The sequence below is a fragment of the Bombyx mandarina genome, chromosome 17 (assembly GCF_030267445.1).
Source record: "Bombyx mandarina strain Sakado chromosome 17, ASM3026744v2".
Taxonomy (NCBI): Eukaryota; Metazoa; Arthropoda; class Insecta; order Lepidoptera; family Bombycidae; genus Bombyx; species Bombyx mandarina.
In genome coordinates, this window is record NC_143223.1 from 7,108,631 (window position 1) to 7,136,239 (window position 27,609).

At 34.3% G+C, this 27,609-nt stretch overlaps 4 protein-coding genes across 4 annotated transcripts; 2 read left to right on the forward strand and 2 right to left on the reverse strand.

Annotated features, from left to right (window-relative positions):
* The first annotated feature begins 492 nt into the window (after nucleotides 1–492).
* On the forward strand, nucleotides 493–2,977 carry Mys45A (SDA1 domain containing protein Mys45A). The gene has a single exon (XM_028188174.2). It carries the CDS (start codon nucleotides 776–778, stop codon nucleotides 2,927–2,929), a length of 2,154 nt encoding a protein of 717 aa, XP_028043975.2. The 5' UTR covers nucleotides 493–775; the 3' UTR covers nucleotides 2,930–2,977.
* A 932-nt stretch (nucleotides 2,978–3,909) lies between these two features.
* Lamtor2 (Late endosomal/lysosomal adaptor, MAPK and MTOR activator 2) lies at nucleotides 3,910–5,551 on the reverse strand. The gene is made up of 2 exons (XM_028188234.2): nucleotides 5,291–5,551; nucleotides 3,910–5,213 (listed from the first exon to the last, which is right to left on the reverse strand). Exons 1-2 carry the CDS (start codon nucleotides 5,356–5,358, stop codon nucleotides 4,904–4,906), a joined length of 378 nt encoding a protein of 125 aa, XP_028044035.1. The 5' UTR covers nucleotides 5,359–5,551; the 3' UTR covers nucleotides 3,910–4,903.
* A 1,983-nt stretch (nucleotides 5,552–7,534) lies between these two features.
* LOC114253312 (WD repeat domain phosphoinositide-interacting protein 3) lies at nucleotides 7,535–13,481 on the forward strand. The gene is made up of 6 exons (XM_089734496.1): nucleotides 7,535–7,722; nucleotides 7,825–8,106; nucleotides 8,380–8,531; nucleotides 8,704–8,907; nucleotides 9,173–9,410; nucleotides 11,188–13,481. The coding sequence occupies exons 1-6, from the start codon at nucleotides 7,656–7,658 to the stop codon at nucleotides 11,289–11,291; spliced, it is 1,047 nt and encodes a 348-aa protein (XP_089590622.1). The 5' UTR covers nucleotides 7,535–7,655; the 3' UTR covers nucleotides 11,292–13,481.
* A 3,880-nt stretch (nucleotides 13,482–17,361) lies between these two features.
* Nucleotides 17,362–27,501, reverse strand: waw (Translation factor waclaw). The gene is made up of 11 exons (XM_089734495.1): nucleotides 27,307–27,501; nucleotides 27,051–27,231; nucleotides 26,815–26,937; nucleotides 25,255–25,768; nucleotides 24,269–24,479; nucleotides 22,952–23,083; nucleotides 22,298–22,413; nucleotides 21,025–21,257; nucleotides 20,821–20,949; nucleotides 18,515–18,598; nucleotides 17,362–17,561 (listed from the first exon to the last, which is right to left on the reverse strand). Exons 1-11 carry the CDS (start codon nucleotides 27,366–27,368, stop codon nucleotides 17,436–17,438), a joined length of 1,911 nt encoding a protein of 636 aa, XP_089590621.1. The 5' UTR covers nucleotides 27,369–27,501; the 3' UTR covers nucleotides 17,362–17,435.
* Between the last annotated feature and the right edge of the window lie 108 nt (nucleotides 27,502–27,609).

Genomic DNA, 27,609 nt, shown 5'->3' on the forward strand with positions numbered 1-27,609 from the left:
CATTTCCATAGGTTTCCTACTTCAGTGAAACAGACGGCCGAACTGACGTGACAATGACATTTGGCGCGCTAAACATGGCGGATTTTCGGCCTCATTAGACGGAGACGGAGACATTTACGTATATTCATGTTTCATTTTATGTACGCACTGAAATACTGTTATATTGTTTTCCTGCGAGTTAAAGTGCTGAGTAAGAGCGAGATAGATATATGTTTATGTATGTGCCTTCAAAATGGGTACTATTTATATAAGCAATTGTACGTATAGAACAATATGTCGTGTCCCTACTATATAGGTCTATGGTGGAATGTCATGGATGACACTTAAGTACTTGATCTTCCTGGCTCCCTGTGAGATTCCTTCTCCTTCATTTCATTTCATTTCATCCCAGTTGATTAATCATCTTCATTTCATTTCACTCCATATTATAATTTTTCATAAAAAATAAGAACACAAATTATTAAAATAAGACATCACTTAAAGGTCTTAGCTACCGGGTCATAAAATCCCTTAGAAAAACATGTGCTCAGCAAATAGGTTAAATTTATGAAATATTTAACGTGCTCTGATAACGTACATAATATTCACAATTCAGAATAATTCACATATTATAATAGCATCCACTATGCTCAGACGCAAATAGTTTTGTGCGTTGTTTCATTAAAAACGTGTTTGAAAGAATACTTCTAATTCGTAGTCTTGTGTTTGAAACAACAAAAATCTAAATATTTAGTGCCACAGTCTGTTCCTATTATTGTACAAAAATATTTAAAAAATGGTTAGGCATAATAATCAACTTCCGAACAACCTAACGCAGTTGCAAAATCTTATAAAACGTGATCCAGAATCTTACAAAGAAGAGTTTCATCAACAACTTGCACATTTTGAGACCACTTTAGAAATATTCAACTTGAACCCCACACAATATAGTAAAAAACTCGATGAGCAAGCTATGTTCTTAGCTCAAGTTGCACAGTGTTATTTTAATGAAATGAAAACTTTTCCACAAAAAATTGTAGATGTTTTAAAAACACATAACACAACATTACATAATGAAATGCGTTTGGCATTATGCAAGTGCTTAATTTTACTTCGAAATAAAAACTTTATTACGCCATTTGATTTGCTAGAATTGTTTTTTACACTTTTAAAATGCCAAGATAAATATTTGAGGGATTTTTTGAAAACTCATATTATAACAGACATCAAAAACATGAACATGAAAAATAAAGATATGAAACTGAATTCAACATTGCAGAACTTTATTTTTAGCATGTTACAAGATTCAAACACAAGAGCTGCTAAACTCTCTATTGACATACTTGTTGAATTATATCACAAAAATATTTGGAATGATCAAAAAACTGTCAACATTATTGCTGATATTGGATGCTTTTCCAAATTCACCAAAGTTCTTGTAGCATCATTAAAATTTTTCCTGGGTAGAGATGAGGAAGAAAAAGAACAAAATTCAGATAGTGATGACGAAATTGATCCAAGAGATACAATGATTTCTAATAAATTTAATAAGAAAACAAGGAAAAGGGAAAAAATGGTGGAGAAAGTAAAAAAGATTGCAAAAAAGATGAAGAAAAAGAAGCAAAAAGCTCCTGCATTCAATTTTTCAGCATTACATCTAATCAACAACCCGCAAGGTCTTGCAGAGAAATTATTCAAACAGATGGAGGCTTCAAATGATAGATTTGAGGTAAAGTTAATGACCTTAGATGTTGTGTCAAGATTGATCGGTCTACACAATCTTTTCCTTTTCAATTTCTACCCATTTATAGCTAGATTACTTTTGCCTCATCAAAGAGAAGTTACTCGAATTTTGCAATTTGCTGCCCAAGCTTCCCATGAATTGGTACCATATGAAGTTATTGAGCCAGTAATGCGTGCCATTGCAAATAACTTTATAACTGAACGAAATTCAACTGATGTAATGGCAGTGGGATTAAATGCTGTGCGTGAAATATGCACAAGGTGTCCCCTTGCTATTGGAGAAGATTTACTAAGAGATTTAGTTCAATATAAAAGTTATAAAGAAAAATCTGTGATGATGGCTGCTAGATCCTTAATTCAATTATACAGACAATCAATGCCAGAACTTCTACATAAAAAAGACAGAGGTAGACCTACAGAAGCCTCAATCGAACTGAAAACAAAGAAATATGGTGAACTAGAAACCAAGGATTATATTCCTGGTTCTGAAGTCCTGTTGGAAAAAGAGAGAGAGAAAAATAATGATAAAAAGAAAAGTGAAAAAAATAAAAAGCAAAAGAATGATTCTGACAGTGAAGAATGGGTTGACGTTGCGTCATCTGCTTCAGAAATTGAAATCTCAGACAGTGAAGAAAGTGACATAGACGAAAATGGTGAAGCTGAACAATGTGATGTAGACGATACTGATAACATATTTGACAGACCTGAAGATACTGTACAAAAAAATGAAGAAAGAAAAATATTAAAAGCAAAACGTAAACTGGACAATGAAGAAAAAGTAAAATGTGCACGTGAAATTGCTATGGAGACAATATTTACGGATGAAGATTTTAAAAGAATTGAAGCTGCACAAATTAAAAAGAATATTAGTGGCGTCAAAAGAAAATCAAATACTAACATTGAAGAAGAGGAGGCAGAATCTGGAGAATTGGTTCAACTTGGTGCTATTGAAAATATTTATAAAAAGAAAAAACATGATAAGAATGCAAGGTTGGAGAGTGTAATGAAAGGACGAGAAGATAGGCAAAAATATGGATATAAAGATCGCAGGAAAAATGCAAACTGCTCTAAAACAAATAGGGAAAAAAGGAAAACTAAAAACTATCAAATGGTAAAACACAAAGCAAAAGGCAAAATCAAGAGATCATTCAAAGAAAAGCAAATTGCATTTAGAAACTACCTAATTAAACAGAAGAAAATGAAATAAGTTCTTATTTAATTTTATGTTTTCAAATATATATTATTTCTATCTTCACTTGTAGTTTTACTTTCATTTCTGGAAAATAAAAATGATAAATAACATTGTGTGAAACACGTTTCCCGATGATGGTCCTAGGGTGAAGAGTGAATCGAAGCTGCGCCGCCCGCTACCGTAACAACTCTAGCGCTCTGGCGCCATGAGGATAGGATGACATTTCAGCGGCTACACTCCGCGTTGCCGTCGTCGCTGTCATCACCGGACGCACTGTAGATGGGCAACCCGGTCGGCGGTCTATCGCGTTCCCACCCAGCAGGCTGGCGCAGGCCCACCCGGGCGGCCTGATGAGCCATCGTACCATGGACACAGACACCTCGAATCAAGTTCGGCCCCTGCCCCAAACACAATGCCTTACGTTGCCCAACGTCGTGGTTAAAATATTAATGGTCACTGTTTGGTGGTCTAATCAATAATTCAATACAGCAAACCAAATGGCACTAGCTTTGACCCGAATGTGTACCCGATTAACTAGACAAGATGGAAAAGCTTGCGAATGCCAGCCTTGGTTACTTGCTCCTCTCTGCTGTAGTATAGGTGCAAGACAAGGTGTCAAGGTGTGTGGCGCATTTACGTTGTAGATGTCTATGGGTTCCAGTAACTACTTAACACCAGGTGCGCTGTGAGCTCGTCCACACATCTAAGCAATAAAAAAAAAAACAACACTGTACGATACATTATACAGTTTCTAAGCTCCAAGAGCTAAGGATGAAAGTTTTGCATAATGCAACATGTTCACCAGACCCTGTGATGACAGACTTCTACTTTTTCCAAAGTTTGGACAACTTAAAATTTAATACCCGAGAGGCAGTTTAAAATGCCTTTAAAGAGTTTGATAGCATCCATACCTAAGTTCTTCAGTAAATGCATTGAAAAATTGGTAGAGATGCATCAATATAATGCATATTTTTAATTATAGAAATAAAAAAAAATTTATAAAAATATTGCTTTCATTTTCTGTATGCTTAATGGCAATTTCACAGGTAAATTACCTATTATTTATTTGGTATTTATGACTTTATAAGCTAATGATCAGACGAGACTGCTTGTAACAAGGGAACATTTATACTGGAATTCCTGGTAAGAAACAATTAACAAATTTCGATTTTTTATATATAAACCATCTATCTATCCTAGGTTACCATGATACAATGTGCATATGAGGAGCAACTTTATGATTTACATAAAGGATACTCCTGGCTATGCTCAGCTCTATGTTGTCACTATTAAACATTCAATAGATTTATACTGGGTCATCATTAATTGTGATACTACAAAATATTCTAATGATTAAAGTTTATAAAATATTAATGACTAAATGTACATCAACTTGTAAGGGTTTTAGCATTAACCATTTAGTTGAACTTTACTTTTTCTATTTTGTTCCACTATCAAATTGACAAAGAAGCCATGCAAACTAACATATGGACATATTAATTAGATTTACAGCAGTAACAATGTCTGACATTAAAATGAAAAGACATTTTTACAGTACATTAATTTTTCCAATATTAATATATTGTATATATTATCTACCCATCCAGGTTCCACCATACTGACAGTTATTATGAAAATCTATTAATTTTGAATATTTTATTTTATTTCTAAGTTTTTTTTTTAATGTGAAAGTTTATTGTGAACCTAGATATTTAATAATATGTTTATACCTGTCCCAGAAAATACAGCATAGTTGCATAGCACAAGTATATGAGGCATCTTACCTATTATTATTCAAATGAATCCATTAAGCTACTATCTCAGTAAATCCTTTTATTATCAAACATGGCGTACAAATCAGAGGAATCAAATTTGCAATTATCATGTTTTAATAGCTATAAAATTTAAAGATTCAAATAACTGAATATACACCAAGTAGAGTATTTAAGTGACTTCTCATATTTTGCTCATAATTATTTAAAATTCATATTATGAACTTGCAACTTGCTTCAAAGGGCCTTCTAGATACTGAGCAATAGCATTGATTTTTTCTTTCAGAATGCCAAAACCAACAGCCTCATTCGCATAAAGACACAGTAATAAATTGGCAACTTGTGTGATTGCAATTTTCCCATTTAAACAATCTACTAGTATTAAATGTAGTCCATCTTCTTTGAAAACATTTCTGCCGTGTTTTTCATAAGCTGACCAGACATTACTAGCGATTGCAGCAGTGACTCTAGCATCCTTATCATTGTAACCAGAATAAGCTAGAAGTGCACCTTGATGATTCAACAACCTAAAATCAAGAAGCACCTGTAATTTTGATGTTTAGTGTCTAATAAAATATGTAACGAAACTAAATATTTTCATTACAAAGTGTTTTCTACTCCTCCTGTATTAGCTTGACTTAAAACTTCTGTTAATGCTTTCGGTTTTAGCATTTTGAAGGCTTGGTGCTGTTGGATTTACATGAAAATGGCTAAGTACGAAGTTAAACTTGAATCGTTTTCAAGTGTTGATTTGTTAATACTTAATTTTCGACGTCAACGATCTTATATTTTTAGGATAATTTCTATTTTCTACTTCTACGTAGGCTTTGACTTTTTGACAACTATCAAAATACCGTCGCCGTCCGTGTCTCAAATGTGTGTATTATCTATGCATCCGTGTATTAACCACTGAACTTGATGTATGAAACTTATGGAAATGAAGGCTCACTGAATTTGGCTCCCCTTTTTTGATTTACGGATTTTTTTATTTTTTATTATTTGTTCGTCGTTTGTTCGCTAATAATCGAATGTAAAAATTGTTTGTTCGTCTTTTATTTATTTATAATTAATTAAACAAATGATGACCCTTAAGATGACCCCCTCTTACTGGATATCTTTATTTTTATCGCTCAGATTAGTTAATTTTTATCAATTATCGTTTGTTTGGCGTTTGCACCCATATACATATATATATATATATATATATGCTCTATAAACAGGATTTAATTTAAAAAATATATATTTACGTCTATATTAATTTAATTATTATTATCGAGAAATATCTTGATTGATATATGTTACAAGGCTTAGTTTTTTTTTATTCAGAATCAATTGTATTGTTAAATAACACAAGAACATAACATTTTTTTACTCGTTAAAAATCACAATTAATTGACTCATTGTGGTTCTAAAACATAAAAAACTTCGTGAGGCTGCTAGGCATAGAGTTACTATTAACTCCATGGTGCTAGGTGACACATACTCTGGTTTTTTAAAAATAAAATCCTGTATATAGAGTATATCTAAGATATAAAATTCTTGTGTCACGGGGTGCGTGATCGAACTACTCCGAAGCGGCTCGACCGATTTTCGTGAATCTTACCGTGCATATCGGCCAGGGTGAAGAATCAAACAACATTTATATTTCATCCCCCTAAATCTTAAGGGTAACCCCTAAATTTATTTATTTATTTTTTAGACAAAAATTTTTGTTTTTATTTTTTTATGATACAGCATACAAAAATACATACAACCCTAAATATAAATATTTACCAAATAATAAAATAACACATTGATAATTTTGAATAAAAGTTCTAGACAAAAACATCATGAATAAACCATTTTTACCAAAAAAATTTAAAATTTTTTGTTAAAACTACATAGACGACCCTACAAACCTGTACCTATTTATACTTAGGTCGTTTCCGTTTCTCTTATTCTCATCCCAATTGACCCCTTTTTCGTTGTTATTTGTACTTAGGACGTCCCCAATATCCCCAAAAGCAACAGATTTTTACATGTATTTTTATTTTATCAAATACATTAAATCCAATAACAACTGAGACTTACCTTTAATATATATGATGGTTCAAACACTAAATAACGTTTATAAATCACAGTCGTCTTCTATTATTATCAAATAAATAAAAGAGAGCAAAGTTTCTGGCACTAAAATAATTACCACCACAGGAAGTTAATTTGAAACGCGATTTTTTATAAGTTAGCAGCTATTATCATGCATATTCAGAGTTGTTTTGTGAACTTTCAACATTCTACTATTAAACTACAAAAAATGGAAGATTTTGCAACGAATATAAAACTAATATTGAGCGTCGAAAGAGTTTCCTGTTTTTTCCCAATTACCCTTTCAATCCCTAATCGCCCCATTTTACGGTACTTAATTTCAATAGTAGTTTGATGTCACTTCCGTTGCATACCTGCGTGACGTTCTGTAAAAATTTTACCCCCATGCGCCTAAAGAAGTTTCACTTCAAAAATTCTTTCAAATGGTCCAGCCGCTTATGAGGAGTTCAGTGGCTTAAATACGTACAGTAGCATCTATACTAATATTATAAAGAGGAAAGATTTGTTTGTTTGTTTGTTTGTTTCGAATAGGCTCCGAAACTACTGGACCGATTTGAAAAATTCTTTTTCCATTATAAGCCGACATTGTCCCTGATGAACATAGGCTACTTTTTTTTCATTTTTTATCATTTTATTTTTTTGGTTTGATGTGTGTTTTAATGTTTCCGAAGCGAAGCGAGGGCGGGTCGTTATTTATATAAATATTTGAGCATAATTTTAAGACTTCCAGAGAATTGAGAAAATTGACATTATGATTTATGATTGACATTGGCAAATGGCAACACTGGTTGATTTGTTTTTGTAAATTATTTTGATTCTTTCACAAATTGCAAAATACTATGTACAAGTAGATTCACAATCTTATATCTTGATTCGTGTAAAAAATGAACTTGTCTGAAGAAAATCCATTTGGTAACGGGCTTTTGTACGTGGGCTTTAACCAAGATCAAGGTATAAACGCAATTATAAAAAATGAGTAACATATTTCTTTTGCTTTCATTGTTGAGGAAATATTGTTATTTGTTTTATAATAATCGCTTTTTGAATGTACAGGTTGTTTCGCTTGTGGAACGGAAAATGGTTTCCGTGTCTTCAATAGTGACCCCGTACAAGAGAAAGAACGGCAGAACTTTGCTGTTGGCGGTCTTTCGTACGTGGAAATGTTATTCCGGTGCAATTATATGGCTTTGGTGGGAGGTGGTAAAACACCGGTCTATCCTCCGAACAAAGTTATTATTTGGGATGATCTAAAGAAAGATTCCGCCATATCGCTTGACTTCAACAGCCCTGTGAAAGCTGTGAAATTGCGGAGAGACCGTATTGTTGTTGTTCTAGGTAAAACCTTCGTATTGAAACACTACTATGTTTAATTTTAATAGATTATAAGTTTGAAAACTTTGGTTTATGTTGACAGTCAAAACATGGTAGAAAAATTATAGATATTGATAACAATGATACTATAAACTGGTGAATGTTAACAGCTACCACTAAGAAAAGCACATTTTGCACTCAACAACTTGTTGCTTAATGCTCTTACTAGAGAACATAGTAAAGAAAGCCATTGCCTTATTTGAAGTTAAAAATAAAATAATAAATAACTTTTTCCAGAACAATTGATAAAAGTGTATACTTTTACGGCTCAGCCCCAATTGCTCCATGTGTTTGAAACTTGTCAAAACACAAAAGGATTGTGCGTAGTATGTCCTAACAGTAATAATGCTCTTCTTGCCTATCCCAGCCGAAAAACTGGTCATGTGCAGGTAACAAATTTTATCAATTTATGTATATACCTTTTTTAATAACAAAAATGTAGTACAATGCTTAAAATTGCATTACCTCAAAACTTATATCATTTCTTAATAACTATGCCATATTAGTTGTAGTTAATTACATTATCATTAATATTGCTTTCTAAACTTCACCCTTTTTCAGTTAGTAGAGTTAAGTAGTCATGCAGGGCCAAGCACAGCCCCAGAAAGTCATCTAATAGCAGCACATGAGGCCCCTCTATGTTGTTTGGCACTTAATGTTGGAGGTACCAGACTAGCCACTGCTTCGACTAAAGGAACCCTAATAAGGGTTTTTGATACATCTACAGGACAGAAATTGGCTGAATTGCGAAGAGGAGCTCATCAGGTAAAAGTTAATTTTAATGAAAGAAAAACGAGTCCATGACCCTGCATAGTTTGTTTTGTGTTTCTTGTGCAAAAACTGTGTCATTGTTAAGTGAAAGTGTTCAGTGGATCAATGAAATAAACATTAAGAGAATTAACTATGTATTTGAATTGTTTACTTTCTAAAAAATTAAATATATTATTGTTTAAACTTAAGTTGTTCACAGCATACAATTTTTTAAGTATAATAATTTTCTTATCATAGTAATTGTTGAAAATGTTTTCAGGCAACTATATACTGCATTAATTTTAACCACACAAGTACAAATCTTTGTGTGACCTCAGATCATGGAACTGTTCATGTATTCAGTTTAGAAGATGAGAAACTCAATAAACAGTCCACCTTGGCCACTGTTAACTTTTTGCCTAAATACTTCTCAAGCAATTGGAGTTTTTGCAAATTCACAATACCAAATGGTCCTCCGTGCATCTGTGCGTTTGGTGTTGACAAGAGTTCTATTATTGGTAAGTATAATCTATCTTCTATCTATTTTTTATTTTTATTATTGCTTATATTGAGCTCACAGCCCACCTGGTGTAAAGTGGTTACTGGAGCCCATGGACATCTACAACGTAAATGCGCCACCCACCTTGAGATATAAGTTCGGCTGCTCCACCCTTCAAACCGAAACGCATTACTGCTTCTCGGCAGAAATAGCCAGGGTGGTGGTACCTACCCGCGCGGACTCACAAGAGGTCCTACCACCAGTAAATATATATATAAAATGAATTGCTGTTCAGTAGTCTCGCTAAAACTCGAGAACGGCTGGACCAATTTGGCTAATTTTGGTCTTAAATTATTTGTGGAGGTCCAGAGAAGGTATAAAATGTATCGATTGAGGCACTACGAAGTCTGCTGGGTCAGCTAGTTTATAATAAATTTTAAATTTGCCTACAATATGAAGAATATAGGGTTTTCTAACCACTGAAGTCATAACCTATGGAAATGAAACGTCAACAAAAAATGTGTGCCACTGTGACGTCATCTGGCCACAAAACATGGTGGTTTTAGTGCTGCCCAGAAGATTTTAATGTTATTAGGTTTTATCGATAAACGTTCTTGGCTCATTTTATTTTAAATGTTGTTGAGTATTAATTATTTGTAGAATTTATGCTTTAATAGGAAGTAAGTAGGTATATTGTTATGTGCATATATGATTTGATTTAGATGTGTGAAATCTAAGACAAGTTCGTCCTTCAAATTTGCCAAAGAAACGATATGACGATTTTTAAAAGTTGCTACACTGATTTTATTATTATATAAAGTTGTCTCGTTGATTATTTGTATAAAGTTGTCAAACGACAACTTTATAAACTCTCTATTACAATCTATTTTAATTGTGTTGCTGACTCTTAAAGTCTGTAACACACTACCGCAACGCACCTCAAAGTAGGGGCGCCGCACCATTTGAATCACTCACTTGAAAGTGATTTAAATTTTAAACTTATCAAGGGACCGTGTGATAATGAAAAGGGTGCGTGTACTTATGTACGCGCGTAAGAAGTTGTACTTTATTTTTATTAAATTTATTTCTTTTTTTTTTAAATATTAAATAATTAATAATGAATATTTAACGTTAAAAAATGAATGCTAATAACACTTTTTTACGAGTGTACATGCGCGAAAGTTCACCTGTGGCTATATTCAGACTCGCCAAGCTACGTCGGTCGTATTGTAATGAGCGATTTAGTGGGCACCTTCATTTCTGTTAATTTTGTGTCACGGTGCGCGCGCATCGTAAAATTTCACTCTCATAAATTTTTCATAACGCGCCTATAGAAGTATAACTTCAAAAACCTTCAGAACATTTATTTAATTACAAACGTCATTCCTTGGACTCCCTCTCTAAAATCACTTAAAATGAATCTGAATAAAAATATTTTATCTTATTATTCCATAAAATAAATATGCATGTGTTTTCTATGTAGAAGATGAATTTTCTTAACAGAAAAAGGAGCCAGCTTTTAAACACTTTATTTAAGTTGTTTTTTTAAACCTTTTTCACAGTGTGTAAGCTTGTTTTAACCAGTACAGATTATTAATAATTTATTCGACGCCCCTAACAAATTATTATTTTTAAGTAATTATTTCATTTTTGACAGAAATAGTGAGATGGATTGCTATGAATATAATTATTTTGAATCCCTACAAAAACATTGTTGGGGTACAATAAATATTATATATAAATTATACAATTAAAACGTTCATTATTTTGGTATATCATTATGTACTAAATTTCAGTGGTTTGTGCTGACGGCTCTTACTACAAATACAAATTCAATGAAAAGGGGGAATGCACCAGAGATGTTTATGATCAGTTTTTGGAGACTTCTGAAGATAGATAAATATTTTAATAAAAATCATTAATTATATCTTGAGAATATAGGGGATTGATGAATGCTGTGCTAGTAAGATTGTTTCCTATTTTTTTACATTAGACTAGTTTTTAATTGTTGGGTTTATTCCCACGCGAAAATAATTATATTGGTGTTGAAATATTAACGAATCGCAAAGTTTGTTTTCAATTTACTCCATTTTACTTTTTGACTCACAATTGATTTTTAATGCATTATAATATTAATCACTTTTTATTGATTCATGATGTGTAACTTGCTATTAATAGCACATTGTCTGCTTGATCTAGATATGCTAAATTTTGAATAGTACAAATTTTTTATGAATTCTGTTGAAATTGTTATTTAAATTAAGTATATTACATTGCTATTGAAAATTTTAATAAAAGAATGATTCAGACATCCACATTCTGAATTTAGATCTAAAAATTTGTATATCTACATTTGATTGAAATGTAACCAGAATCATATCAAGTTTATTTAATGTGTGACCTATCCAAAATGTGCTAAAGGCCTATTTTCATGGTTTAGGTAGTTGTTACAATAGCTCAAACAGCTTACATTTCAATATTACTATTGTGAGAAGAACTATTTAGAATATTTCATTTCATTTAATAATATCCTGATAACTGAACTATTTCAGTACTTACTATTACGGTCACGACTTTGACCACCTATCCGACTGTAGGATCCTATTCTATTCCTATCCTACTGTTCAAAACGGGGAAAAAATATTCACGACAGGTATTGGTCATGGCCACCTGTGTGCACTCACAGTATGTCCAACTTCAAACCTAATTAAGAAAATATTAGGATCAACTTAAAGAAATTTAGTAGAATTTACTGGGGATGCTGAGATATATCCCATAATGAATAGTAGCCGGAAATACCTGTTATTGTAGGATCGGCTCAGACCAATACTAGATGAAGTTCATTCACACATGCAGAACACTCACACAGCAAATCAAAGTTAACATTAGCAGAAAAATAGACGAAGTCTTGTAACAGCATTCCAAATGTTTTATTTAAGACCATATATTTCATGTAAACACGACGTGATTGAAAAGACAATTTCAATCTAATATATCTAAAATTATTGAGATCATCAACAAGACAAAGACTAAGTTGGGTTCTAACAATGTCAAACCTTGTGGCTTACAAAATAAAAATAAATAAAAATCACGCACTTTACATTTGAAAAAATATTTTTCTAATGGAAAAAGGAAATGAAACAGAAATTATTAAAATAATTACCAAAGAATATCATTTATTCCTGCAGTTGATCATAAAAGTAGGTAATATAGTAAAAAATGCTCTAAATTTATGCCTTTCTGATCTCAATTCAAAATTAAATTTTAATGCTGAGCACCGACTCTGCGTTTTATCTATATTTTAATTAATTAATTACATCGAGCATTATTGTTAAAAATTTAGAAATTATAATCAACCAGAAGGGAACATGTCGTAGATTACTTAAAATAATTGTGTAATTATATTAATGTTTATGATGTAATTATATTAATGATATATAAAATGTGTAGATAAGTTCTACAACAGTCGACCATCGCAGTGTTAATGCGTATATAAACGTATTTTATATTTTGGATGTGCTGGCCAGTTAGGTTTTCTTACAGTTCACTTGGTGTTAGGTAAGTAAAAGTAAAATAATCCCTATCCTTAAAATATTCTATTGTTATACTATTTTAAATGTTATAGAAGCAGGCGGGGCGAATTTGTATCTCTCGCATGGGCAATATGGCAAATTTGTTAAGATAGATGGGGAAATTCACTTTACCTTGGACTCTGGTAACCACCTAACACCAGGTCTTGAACTCATATGTCCAACGACAGCAATGGAATAAATTATTTGATCATGAAGAAATGTTTGTAATTTGTGTAATGTATTAGAAACTTTTTCGTTTTATTAAACAATACCTTTTCATTGAAACTAAGAATACCAAACAATAGTTCAATGAATGAAGTATGAAAGTTATTGACCTTATCTACAGATTTTTATAATAAACCTTATATCATCGTTTTTTTTTCATATTATGTATTTAGTGAGTTAAACGTAAATATTGATTTCTTGTATGACGATTAATATTATGTGATGTACGTTTACCATGCAGTGTCTTTATTGTAATAAGATTTTTCGAATAAATTAGATATTATATTTTCAAATGATTCTTTAAATTGTATATCCAGTCTAATTTTACGTATCTCTAATAACTATGTGAAGACGCGGGTAATAAATATTTACATTGCAAATTCGTTACAGTAGATTAGGGGGAATAGAGACTAGTTTTAGAATAGGGACAAATCTGGGATGTCACAATACTTTTGTTGAGTTGTTAGATTTAACTTTGTTGAACTGAAAATTACTTTATTTAGTGTTCAAAGTTTTGTAACTCATTAAAGTTATTAAAAAGTTAATTACTTAAAGTTAGGTACCTACCTAACAATTAAATAGTGCCAGCCCTATCGAAAACCTCTACTGTCCCCATACGTAACCTGATTCACCTCAAAGCCAAGGTGAATCGGGTCAAGCTAGTTTTTTCAGTTTTTGTGTATATTCCGTAATGAACTATGTACCTAGTCAGGTCATAAGTATTGTCACACAGTAAAAACTTTTCTTTTAGAATGCTGGCCACAAAAAAGTTTATTGAATTCGAATTTCGAATTGTTCATGAAAATAAAAATGTATACTTTTAGAATTTTACTCATTTTTAAATATGGAGTGGACGCCTAAAGAGGACCGTGTTGCAGTTATTGCGTTGCATCGTTGCGGTTACGCGCCAATTCAAATTTTTAACATACTGAAAATTTTTAATATAACCAAAAGATTCGTTTATCGTACCATCAAACGATACAATGAAGACTCTAGTGTAGATGACAGGTCAAGAAGTGGTCGCCCTCGGTCTGTTAGGACTCCAGCAGTGATAAAAGCTGTGAAGGCGCGAATTCAAAGAAATCCCAAACGTAAGCAGAAACTGTTGGCCCTTCAGATGGGGTTAAGCAGAACCACGGTGAAAAGGGTGTTAAATGAAGACTTAGGGCTTCGGGCATATCGAAGAAAAACAGGACATCGTTTGAATGCTCGTCTAATGGACCTGAGACTGAAGAGATGCCGCGCTTTGTTGAAGCGGTACGCGGGAAAAAAATATCGGGAAATTCTTTTTTCGGATGAAAAAATTTTACCGTAGAAGAGAGCTACAACAAACAAAATGATAAGGTGTACGCACACAGTAGTGAAGAAGCTAGCAACCGTATACCGCGTGTCCAACGAGGTCATTTTCCATCCTTGCTCATGGTATGGTTGGGAGTTTCTTATTGGCGATTAACAGAGGTACATTTTTGTGAGAAAGGTGTAAAAACGAATGCAGTTGTGTATCCAAATACAGTCCTGACGAACCTTGTGGAACCTGTTTCTCATACCATGTTCAATGACAGGCACTGGGTATTCCAATAAGATTCGGCGCCAGCTCGTAGAGCGAAGAGCACACAAGACTGGCTGGCGGCGCGTGAAATCGACTTCATCCGGCACGAAGACTGGCCCTCCTCCAGTCCAGATTTGAATCCGTTAGATTACAAGATATGGCAACACTTGGAGGAAAAGGCGTGCTCAAAGCCTCATCCCAATTTGGAGTCACTCATGACATCCTTGATTAAGGCAGTCGCCGATATTGACATGGACCTCGTTCGTGCTGCGATAGACGACTGGCCGCGCAGATTGAAGGCCTGTATTCAAAATCACGGAGGTCATTTTGAATAAACTTTCGTGTAGTAAGAATCTATGTTTTGTTAAGTTCATTTTGGTATATGAATGGTTACATAATGAATAAACTTGTTTCAATTATTTTACATTAAACATGTGACAGAATTTATGACCTGACTAGGTATAATAACGCATTGTATATAAAAAGCCTCCGGAACCATTTTAATCTCAATTTTATTGGTATTAAGAAAAACCATTGAAAATTTGAGTTGGATTTGGAAAGAGTCCCGATTCCCCCAATCTACGGTACGTTGACATATTCGGCCATGTTGAGTAACATCGATGTCGTGTCAACACTTACATACTGCAACGGCAAAGAGTAGGGATTTACAGCCATACTATACAGGTGTATCGCGCTTCCGACTCAGCAGACTGTTTCCGGTTCAACGGGGTATTCGGCAACCAGCGGTAATATGACTGACGGAGAGTTATCGACTATACCAGTGATTTCCAAAGTGGTCTATATCGACCCCTAGGGGTCTGAAAACCTGAAAGGGGTCAATGTCAGCGAAAATAATTTTGGGGGTCCACGATAGTGGATCTCAACACATATACTGATAGTACCTATTTACTTACATCATACTATCTTATAATATCAAGACATCATTAGCCAAGGAGATTTAAGATTAACCCTTACAAAATTAACGCCAAATGTTGATAATTTATTATTGAAGCATCAGGTTCATCCTTCTCACTAAAAATATTGACTTATTGCTTATGTTATTTTATTTATAGTTTATTTTATGTTACGTGTATTTTACATAACAGATACAAAATTTTATTTTGAGTAGTTTTAATTTAAATTCAATTAATAAATGTATAAATTAACATGTGTTTTTACTTTAAGTTTTTAACACAAAACTTTACTACAGTTAGAAATTTACAGGAAATCAATATCAGGTAAGTAGGGGGTCTACCCAACACGGAAAAACATGGCAAGGGGTCTACGACACAAAAAAGTTTGGGGAACTCTGGACTATAGTCTCGACGACCTGTCCGGCCGAGCCTCCCCGGATGAGTTGCGAGTTTGGTTTAGTATTGACTACAGAAACCAACCTGTCCTCTTAGCATGTATTGTATCGGACGTCGGGTGATTGTGAAGGGGAGTCGTTAGTCGCTTAAAGCTGCCTGTCCACCGGAGCGGTGTGAGGCAGCGGAGCGGAGAAACGGAATATCCAATAAGATTGCACAAAATCAACATCATAAGATTGTAAAATGATTTTATGCAATCTTATTGTTTAATATTTCTCCGTTTCTCCGCTCCGCTGCCTCGCACCGTTCCGGTGGACGGGCAGCCTAATGGGTGGGTCTCTACCATCTTCGGCCACAGAGTCCTTAATATCCGCCCGCAACATTGGGCGCGGGAGCCGTTTAGTTCGGCTCCCGGCCTGGAAAAACAAGAAATAGATAAACCACGATGATCCACTTAACGCAATTTTAAAAACACCATCTTTTGATTATACTGACTCTATAGGTACTTCACCGGTCACTATCCTCGTCGAACCCGGCGCTTACGACGAAGGGCTCGACGAGCGAATTAACCCATAGACAACATAGCCCACTGAGTTTCTCGCCGGATCTTCTCAGTGGGTCGCGTTTCCGATCCGGTGGTAGATTCTGCGAAGCACGGCTCTTGCTAGGGTACGCGTTAGCAACGTCGTCAGGTTTGAGCCCCGTGAGCTCACCTACTAGCTAAGGTAACGCTGAAATAGCCTCTTGAGGCTATCAGCTTAGGTAAGAAAAAAAAGGTAAGTACTATATAATTGCACCTACGAGAATAAAAAACTTTTATTTGTGATATTAAAATAACGGGATTGTTAAAGTTGTCGAATTTAATTTTAATTAGGTACCTAACGAATACTTAAAACGTTCCGTCGGTAAATCGTAAATTAATTTGTACTAGAGGTCCCGCAGTAGTCGAAATTCGACTATAATTAATTGGAATTGTAAGTTTGTACACTATTATGATTGTATTTTATACTTCTATAATCACAAATTTCGCCAAGACTACACTATAAAAAATATGAACAAAGACAAACAATATTTAATCTCAATTTGACAATAGACGTCAAGAACAAAAGTTTGACAATAATTAATATGCATGCGTGTGTGCGTCAAATACATGGTATATAGTGTGTGTAATGTTTTCTTTATTGATTTAATGTATCTTTTATGCATTATTTAAAAAAAATATTAGCATTGTGCACTTCTTCTCTATATTCTCTAGAAGTTTGGAAAATATCATACTCCTCCATCCGCGCAATTTTCGTAAAAAGGGATACAAAGTTTTTGCTTCACGTATTAATATATAGATTTATTCGGAATCATACAGGCAAATTATTTGAATGAGAGTTTTATTTCTACTTTTTCAACACGTCTATAAACGTATCTCTCGGAATTTTGATGTTCGCTACGCTGCGCATTTTTTTCTTACCCTCGGCTTGTTGCTTTAATAATTTCTTTCTTCGAGTAACGTCGCCGCCGTACTGTCGAAATAATTAGTTTGTATTATTTTGTAATCCGTATGTAAGGACGTATGACATCCGTATGTCCTTACATACGGATGTCAAACATGGGCCCTAACAAAGGCACATGCTCGAAAATTAGAAGTTTGTCAAAACGCTATAGGGAGGAGCATGACGGGGAAAAGATTATCAGACAAAATAAGAACATCAACAATTAAAAAACAAACTCAATTAAAGGATGTCTCAGTTACAATAAGGAAACTTAAATGGAAGTGGACGGGGCATACTATAAGAGGACAGGAGAAATGGTGTAAAACTATAATGTACTGGTATGCGAGAGACAGAAAAAGAAACCGAGGTAGACCATTTAGGAGATGGGTGGACGACATTAAGGCAGTTGCGGGAAGCACATGGACCAGAACAGCTGAAAATAGAAGCTTATGGAGGCAGTTGGAGGAGGCCTATGTCTATAATAGACAAACAGACAATAACTAATAATAAAATAGGTAAAAAAAAAAGCTTCCAAAAAAAATATTTTTAATTAATATTAATACCACTTGTATATGTAAAAAAAAATATGTATTTGTCTGAATGAAGGCTTTATTATTATTATTATATTATTTTGTAATCAATATAAATAACAATTATTGTTTATCCAGTGTGCTTTCGTGAATCATCAATTTGAGTGTGATGGAACGCGATGCAGTTGTTGGCACTGCGGGATAGGTTTCTGTCATATTTTATATAATACCATCGACGTAATAATTTCGTTAGTTTGACCTAATGTACTGGCGATGATTAGATATGAAGATAATTATTAAAATTTTAATTAGGTTTATTACCAAAGGATGTTTTTAAATATTTTTAAATCATATCTCGCTTTCATACGCTAAGAATGAACGTGATGGTCAATTAATTTATTAAAAAGTGTTACATTATGAAAATTTGAATCAATACTAATAGAAAAAAATTACCAATTTAGCGGTGACGTCTTTTCTGTAGGCTTTGATGGTTTCTCGTGCGAATACTTTTCCTCCCACTACTGCTTGTATGGCAACCTACAATAAAATAATAAGCTTATGGTTCTTGTTTTAAATCAAATTTCCATTTTATCAATGCAGAGTTTGTAAGTTTTCGAATGTTTAACGTAAAGTTAGGTACCAAAGAATTAGTATACACACAATCATCGCCATAGATTTTTGAATGAAATTTAAATTTAGCTTTCCTTTTTTTGCTTTAAAGGACAATGCCCATTTTCTTAGGGCGTTTGGGCCCCTAAAAAAGTCGTCGGGTCATGATGGTTTTAACTTAATTTGATAGACAAACAAATATCGTTTCATATTCAGAAAACGATTTTTATATTCTCTCCCAGGTTTAAGAGAAATCTGTTTTTTTCTGCAGCTAAAATTAAGTTGTTCATTGTTTTCTTCGAAATCAATAATCGCTCTCATCATTATTTACAGTATTAAATAAGTAAATTGTGGTTAATGTTGCTAGAAATAAACCCTTACGTACATTTTATTAATATTATATCCTCATAATAATAATAAAATGAAATGAAAATCCGGAAGCCGGCAACGATATTGTTGTTGTTGTTTTTAAATTCGCCAATAAGCAGGCAAAGAGCGTAGCCTATACAGCCTAGTCTGTCGTAGTTACATATATATATTTTTTTTCAATAAAAAGCTGGTGTATCTCTTATTATTGCTTTTTGGGAGTTTTGACGTCAACTCTACTGCAGAATTTCTGCAACCTTTTCTCTTGAAAAAAAAAAGCAGTCACTGCTATGTTAGCCACAATTTTATTCTTTTACTACAGACGTTTAATACATAAAACAACACCCAATTTATACATTATACATCACAATAAACTATTAAAAAAACATTAAAATAAAACTTCAAGTGACGCTTCACTCGGGTTGCTGCCAAAACCCTCTAATCATATTTAATAAGAATAGAGTAATGGTAGACCATTGAGATTTTTACTAATGGAATCAATAATATCTAAAAATATTAAATAATTCATGGTTTTAAGTAATAATTATTATTACAATATATAAATATTGAATTGAACAAAAATCAACTAAAAAGTCTGTGAATTATAACCATTAGCTATTTTTTTTAATTTGTTGTTCAAGTTACAGACAACTCTTTCGTTTGGCAGCTTAAAGGTTTACTATAAGGCATTATGGGCTAAGCCCTTTGCCTATTGACGAATTTAAAAACTATGGCACTCAGTTTTGGGATGTTTTCAAATAAGTAATTTATTTTTTTGTAAAACAATGCCAGGTTTAAAGAAATGTTGATACATAAACTAAACAACGTAAAAAAATAAGGCATAGTTTTTCAAGTACAAATAGTTTTGACATAAAGTTGGCCCACTTTTGGGCATTGTCCTTTTTGGGTTGAGCTGCCAGTGTCATTCATTATACGTATCCCCTACATTCTCGGGAGAAGTATGAAGAGTTACGTGGAGTTGACGGTGAACAACGAATCATTGACCATCAAGGTTTACATCTTGGAACCTAGGGAACGAGCGACAAATTTTGCAATTTCGTGATCTTTTATGTGAACACCACCCATATCAGGATCGGAATGTCGAAATGAAAATATAATGGTTTGCAACATCCGAAATAACACCTTCAACGTACAACGCTAAAGCAGCTCATAATGCATTGTTAGCATGCCCCGGGCGTCGCATCCAACGTCGCCCAAATCACCACACACATACCGTGGATGCACACTAGTGTGCTCAGTGCGACTTTTTTAACGTTCTCGATGGCGTAAAAGTTAACCAAAATTTGTGTGAAGTTGAAAAGTTTGCCTACGTTTGCCGCTAGGGGCGCTGTTCCACTTTTACGCTATCGAGAACGTTAAAAAACTCGCACTAAACGAGCAGAAGCCAGAAACAAGCGAGTCGGGAAATAATATAATATATATTTTTTTTATTGCTCAGATGGGTGGACGAGCTCACAGCCCACCTGGTGTAAAGTGGTTACTGGAGCCCATAGACATCTAAAACAGTCAATGCGCTACCCACCTTGAGATATGAGTTCTAAGGTCTCAGTATAGTTACAACGGCTGCCGCACCTTTCAAACCGAAACGCATTACTGCTTCACGGCAGAAATAGGCAGGGTGGTGGACCTACCGGCGCGGACTCACAAGAGGTCCTACCACCAGTAATAAATAATAATAGTACCTATACTCGTATAGCCTTCATAAAAAAGTTCTACAAAAATATTTAAATTTTTTAATGAGTTTGATTGGTGTCTTAAATTACCTGCACCATTTGCCTAGGGATCATTTCTTTTAATTTCTCAGCTAATCTCCGCGCATTATACTCTAGTCGACTAGCGTGCACTATTGTTGATAATTCATCAACAAGCATACCATTGATTAATATATCCATCTGCAATACAAGAGTTCAATTAATAATGTAACATACGAGATATTAAATTAAATAGAGTAGACGACACACACGTACCCGGACCAAAGAGCTGGAGTGAAAGCCGTCATCTTCATAATCAAAGCTAGCGAATCCTGAAGTTATGCTTTTTAATGTATCGTGAAAATCGACGACGATTTCAGATAGCGGTAGGATAAACTGTAACATGGTCATCGTGTCGTCGACTGCGCTGGACGGTAGGGGTGTGCCCCGTCTGTCTATGCACAGGGATGTCACCGCGCCTATGTATTCTACAGGTGTAATTATTGTACCTAAAAGTTTCGATTAAATTAGGAATATGTAATTAATTTTATTTTGTTATTTTACTGGTGGTGGGACGTCTTGTGAGTCCGCACGGGTAGGTACCACCTGCATGCGTATTTCTGTCGTGAAGCAGTAATGCGTTTCGGTTTGAAAGGTGGGGCAACCGTTGGACTGTTCAAACTGAGATGTCTTAAGGTGGGTGGCGGAATTTACATTGTAGGTTTCTATGGGCCCCGGTAACAGCTTAACTCCGTGGGTGGGCCGAAAGCTCGAACACCCATCTAAGCAAAAAAATAAAAATATTCAGTCAAGGGTGGGGCAGCCGTTGTAGCTATACTGGAGACCTTAGAACTTATATCTCAAGGTGGGTGGCGCATTTACGTTGTACATGTCTATGGGTTCCAGTAACCACTTAACACCAGGTGGTCTGTGAGCTCGTCCACGCATCGAAGCAATAAAAATAAAAAAATCTGAAAAACTTAAATGCATTATATGTTTTTTGTTTTCAACGTGTAGGCTAAATATCAGCCCAAAATATTAAGTTGAGACCGATGCCAATACAACGAAAATGCCGTCACCAGCTTTTAGCATGACTGCACTTTGCGACAGAGACAGGCTGGATCGCGGCAACGCCCGTGGGCCCACAAGAGCAGTGTGTATTATCCGGTGAATCGATTGGTTGCCTTTTAGGACCTCCACCATGTTTGTTACCTTAGTTCACTGGCTAAATGCTTTTCATTCGTCATTGAGTATAAATCGTGAAATGTGTTCTCGACATGAGAGTCAACGTTCCAATGTGTTACGGTTGGAATGGTGGGGTAGAGATTGTACTATAAAACTTAAACTTTAAACTCATGTCTAAGGATGGATGGCGGCAAAAATGTTGCTGATGTCTATTGGCTCCTGTAATCACTTAACAGTAGATAGGCCGTAAGCTCGTTTGCCGGTCTAAGCAATAAAAAAAGGTTATAAAATGATACTAAAAATAACAAGTTAATATCTTTAGCTTCATATTATTTTTTGTTCAAAAGATTGTTGTGATAAATACCTTTAACAAATGGTTCGAAATATTCTACTACATTGTTTGGGTCCGGTAATTGTAAAGGATTTGTGATTAAAATTTCATCAGTCTTGTAATGTTTTATAAGTTTGGCTCCTTTTATTCTGTGTAAAAATATAATTTAATTATTATTTCGACATTTTTTGAGACAAATTACTCAATTTAGGTATTAATTCTGGCTTTAAGGGAAAAAAACATCGTTCTGTGTGACGTGGTCTTTTGAAATATAATTACTTTACAGTCTTAAAATTTGAATGTTATTCAATCATGTAAAAAAGTTTAAGGGCTCAAATAACGCTAGGCAAATTTTAATAATAGCAAATTGGTATTTTCACATTAAAATTTAACAGAAAATCCGAAATCGTAATGGCCTAAAGTATAAGGCAGGCCATTTTTTTTAATGAAATACATAGTTGACTAATGTTCATGCCTTTGGCGTGGAAGGTATTTCATTGTGTACCTTTGTAATAAAAATCAAACCCGTAAATGATGTAATTTACATAATTACTGATTCCAGTATATTGAAAAAACCCACAGATCATAGAATGTGTTTCTATGATCTGTGAAAAAACCGCACATTGCGTCCTCAAGGTGCTGGGTCAGCAAGTAATACTAAAAAAATGTTAATTCAATGAAACATACTTAACTTTATAGGGCACTGAAGGTGCTGTGAGAATTGCCTCGGCTTTGTGTTCTTGCAATAAACGTTGTGTAAAAACATCTAAGTGCAACAAGCCCAGAAATCCAATACGCCATCCCTGACCTAGAGCTGGACTGGTAACAAATAATTATATTTATTACACTAGAGTTGTGGTCGAACTTACGCCCCATCCGGTGTGAATTGCTGATGGAATCCAACAGATGTCACAACATGAATGCCGTCATCCACTCCTAGGCATGAGGTCGAAGGTTTTATGTTTAACAACTGTCTCACCATTCCCCGTATATTAATTTTTTTATAAATATGATTTTGAAAGCGATTAAAAACTATTTTTTGTGGGCGTGTTGTAATTCCCCACGGGTAGGTGCCATCCTGCCCGTTACTAACGCAAAGCATGCATTTTAGTTTGAAACAAAGGTTAGCTATTGTAACAACGGCCATCAAGACAGCGGGATACCGCTTTTTTGAAACCAGGATGTTATTGAGATTACACACAGAAACTATTAAGTTGTATTTTATTAAACCAATCTTTTTGTCAAACCCCATTTCGGAATATGAGACATCACATTAACCGTAACACGACGCTACTGTTATTATATAGGTATAAACAACAACAAAAAAATAGTCCATTCGCGGTCATCAGTGCCAATGAGTGTTTTTTTTCCCTACTTATTTGCTGGTAGCCTAAGAGGCTATTCCAGCTACGCTTGGATGGGTAGGTGAGCTCACGGGGCTCAAACCTGACGTTGTTGCTAACACGAACCCTAGCAAGAGCAGTGCTTCGGAGAATCTACCACCAGATCCGAATCGCGACCTACTGAGAAGATCCGGCGAGAAACGCAGTGGGCTGTCTGTGGGTTAATTTACTCGCCGAGCCCTTCGTCGCAAGCGACAGGTTCGACGAGAACGATGACCAGTGCTTGGGATACCTAGAAGCACTGTTAGTGGATCGGGAGGATCCGAAATGACGTGTCACTGGGCAGTATTTAAGGGTTAGTTAGCTCGTCGAACTCGACGATTATGACGACGAGGACGGTGACCGGTGCTTGCACCGAGGGTGAATTCGGGCGATCCCGACAAGACGTGTTTCGGGCCGACGGCGGCTTGGCCGCTATTACTAACTATAAAATAAACTTGTTTTTTATGTCTGCCTATCTTCACTCACTTTCAATTAAGCCCATGCTTCACAAGCATGGGCTTAATTGAACGTGACATTTTTGGTCTGGAGGCGTGGCTAGGCCGGCAGACAATGATGAATCACTATTTTCTTAATTCAAACAGACTAAAATTGAAGTTACCTTGAATCTATCGTAACTGAAACAGCCGAATCATTTAAGGCTAATTTCTTGATTGCATCACTCAATAATATATGCTGTGATTGGTCTGCAGGAAATATACCAGCGTAGACCATGTGCTTCACTGCAGGTGCAGATATTCTTTCACTAGCATTAGCTAATTCTTTAGCTACTAATTGATCCCCAACAGAACCACCGCCTTTTGGTCCACAACCTAAAAATTAAAATATTTTTTTATTGTTTAATTCCTGACTTGACTAAGGTCCTATATTTGTGCACGTAGGTACTAAATTATAATAATTATATATTGGTTCTAAGATGTTTTTAGTTTATAAACAACGTTAACACCGCTGCTGACTCGAATTTGTAGTCAATATTTTTAGTATACTTAACTATTAGGTTTTTTTTGGAATTGAACAAGACGATGGTACCCGCGTCGCTGCGTTCTCTTTTAATTATGCTTATAAAAGAACAAGGATCCCAATTCTTAAGCAGGGAATCGGACATTTTTTTTGTAGTTTTCCTGCACACGTAATAAACAAGCGACAAACTAACGTTAAATCGTAAACCTAACAGAATAAATACACAACGATTAATTACATAAAACGTCACACATTGTGGTTTGCGTTAAGTGTGAATTTATGAGAAAAAAATTATAGTAATATAGGTTAATTGTGCGGTATAGTGTCTAAAATAGCACTAGTCTCTCCAGTGGTATCCAAACCCCTATTGTTGTATTATGAGGCGATTAAGGCATTCATTAGAGATTGTGCAGCAGCATTCTCAGTGTATTATAACAACGTATTGCAATCGCCAATTTTACTGCTGGTAGGGCCTATTCTAAGCATGTGTCCTGCCTAAATTTTTATTCAATATTATTTAATCTTCTACTACTACTACTACTACTGTGTAGTGATGAAGGGAAGTAGTTTGACTATGAGACATATCATTAAGATCCTCTAACTTAGCAGAATTTAAAAAATACTTACCTACCATTACAACTTGACCTGCAATAGCTTCATCAATGGGCTCCTCAGTAGGTCTCAACAGTGCCAAATGCTTCACTGTTTGTAATTTCGAATCAGATTGCCATTTCACTGCTTGTCCAATTTTAACTGTCCCAGAACTAATATATGCCAAACACAAAACCCCTCTATATTTATCATGCCATGTGTCTATTATGTGAGCACTGAAATGATCATCTAACACAACTTTTGGTGGTGGGATCCTCATTATTACAGCTTCTAGTAGCTCTCGCACACCCCAACCTTTTTTTGCTGATATACTTAAAACTGTATTAGGGTCTATTTTGAAAACTGATTGTAACTGTTCTTTCACTTTGTCAGGGTTAGCTCTTGGAAGATCCACTTTGTTTAGTGTTGGTATTATTACTAAATTGTTTCTCTTAGCTAATGAATGAACAGCTACTGTTTGTGCTTGAATACCTTCATTAGCATCCACCAGCATAATGACTCCTTGACATGCTGTTACACTTCTCACTACCTATAATGAAACCGAATATTATAGGATAAAATTCCAATGGAGTAGAACAAATGTGACAATGACAATATGATCAAAGCATAAGGTTTCTGTCTACAGTATAGTTTATAATATTATATTAAACAGGATACTAGCTTGTTCACAAGGTTTTTACAAAATATAATATTACACATTTATGTGATGTTTAATTTGTTTTCACAATCTAAAATAATTATATATTAGCATATAACTTGAAGCAATTTGAATCAGCTTAATCACAACATTACATATCTAAAGAATTACCGATAGTTGACTGTTGAATAGTTTCAAAGGCTGATATAGATATCCACATTACTGTGGTTGTGGTTTGTGGTACTTACTGGTTCACAAATTGACTGATACCATACCATAATAAAAAGGGTGTGTCAAGAGAATAGAGTGAATTTTCATGAATTGCAAGTATGTCACATGGAGTAATATTAGAGAAATTAAGAGTTATGTAAAAATTGCAATTAACACAAAGTCAGCATCAAATTTCTGTTTAAATCTGGAGCCCTAAATTTCTTTTTATTGTCCATTTCTAATAAATTCTCTCTCCCCTCATCCAGTGACTTAATGAAATGTTGAAATTAACATATCCAATATTTAATAACATAGTATCGATGCTTGAAAGGCAAACATGACTAAGCAACAATAACTGCTTTGTACATAAATGATAGGCAATAACCATATTCTATACACAAAAAATATATATTTCTAGGTCTATTAAAATCATTTCAATCTTACAGCTTCTAGCTAGACCCTACTACAGCTAAATTCGTTAAAAAAAAAATTCTTCAGGTATTTCAACTTTAAATTAGTCTGCTGTAAAGTTCACGCATTGTCGCTTAGTCACGTTTACCTTTCAACCGTCTATATACTTTGTAGTCTCTATTAATTGTAAGAAAACAAAACCAACTTCAAGAAAATTGTTATAAAAAAGATGTTGCAGTTCTTAACTTCTAATAGTTGTCACTTAATTTGCCTTGAATCCTTTTTTTATTAAGTATCTATTAAATTAATAACATTACTTCATTGGAGAAATCCACATGTCCAGGAGTGTCAATTAAATTGAGTAGGTACGTCTCATTGTTATATGTATAGTCTAGAGTAGCTGTGACTGCCTTCACTGTAATTCCTCTTTCTTTTTCAACCTTAAAATTCACAAAAAATATATAATTTAAGACCATTTCTAGTTTTAAGGTTCGTTCATTAGAAATCAGGTTAGTTAATTTTGAATTTATTCATTTTGTATACAAAATTTTACCTGTAGTTGGTCCAAAACTTGAGATTGTTCATCGCCCGGTTTCTTTACACCGGTTAACTCAAGAAGTCTGTCAGCCAAAGTGCTCTTGCCATGATCGACGTGAGCTACAATGCTAAAGTTTCTTATTTTTTCCACATCTACATATTTTCTTGAGTCTGAACTCATACGTCTCATTAAAACCCTGGATAAAGGCAAAATTTAATTTAAATTTGGAGTGAACAATTTTGTTTTAACCTATAAACCAATATTATTTTACCTTTGATGATATTTAACAGAATTGTAATACAAGTATTTTATAAAATTTATATTTGTAACCATTATTCTAATGGTTACCTACGTATGAAGCGATAACTTGCATTCAAATTATACAGTTACTTTCTTCATTAACTACAATCAGCTGATTTAAATGTTTTTAGAATGTATTATGACAATGACAGAGAAATATGACAGTGACATAAATGATTCAGCTTTGTACCTATTTAATCATAGACCTTAGAGTACATATTCATACTTCAGTGTATTTAATTGACTAAGTCTTGTACACCATTACTCTCTGTAA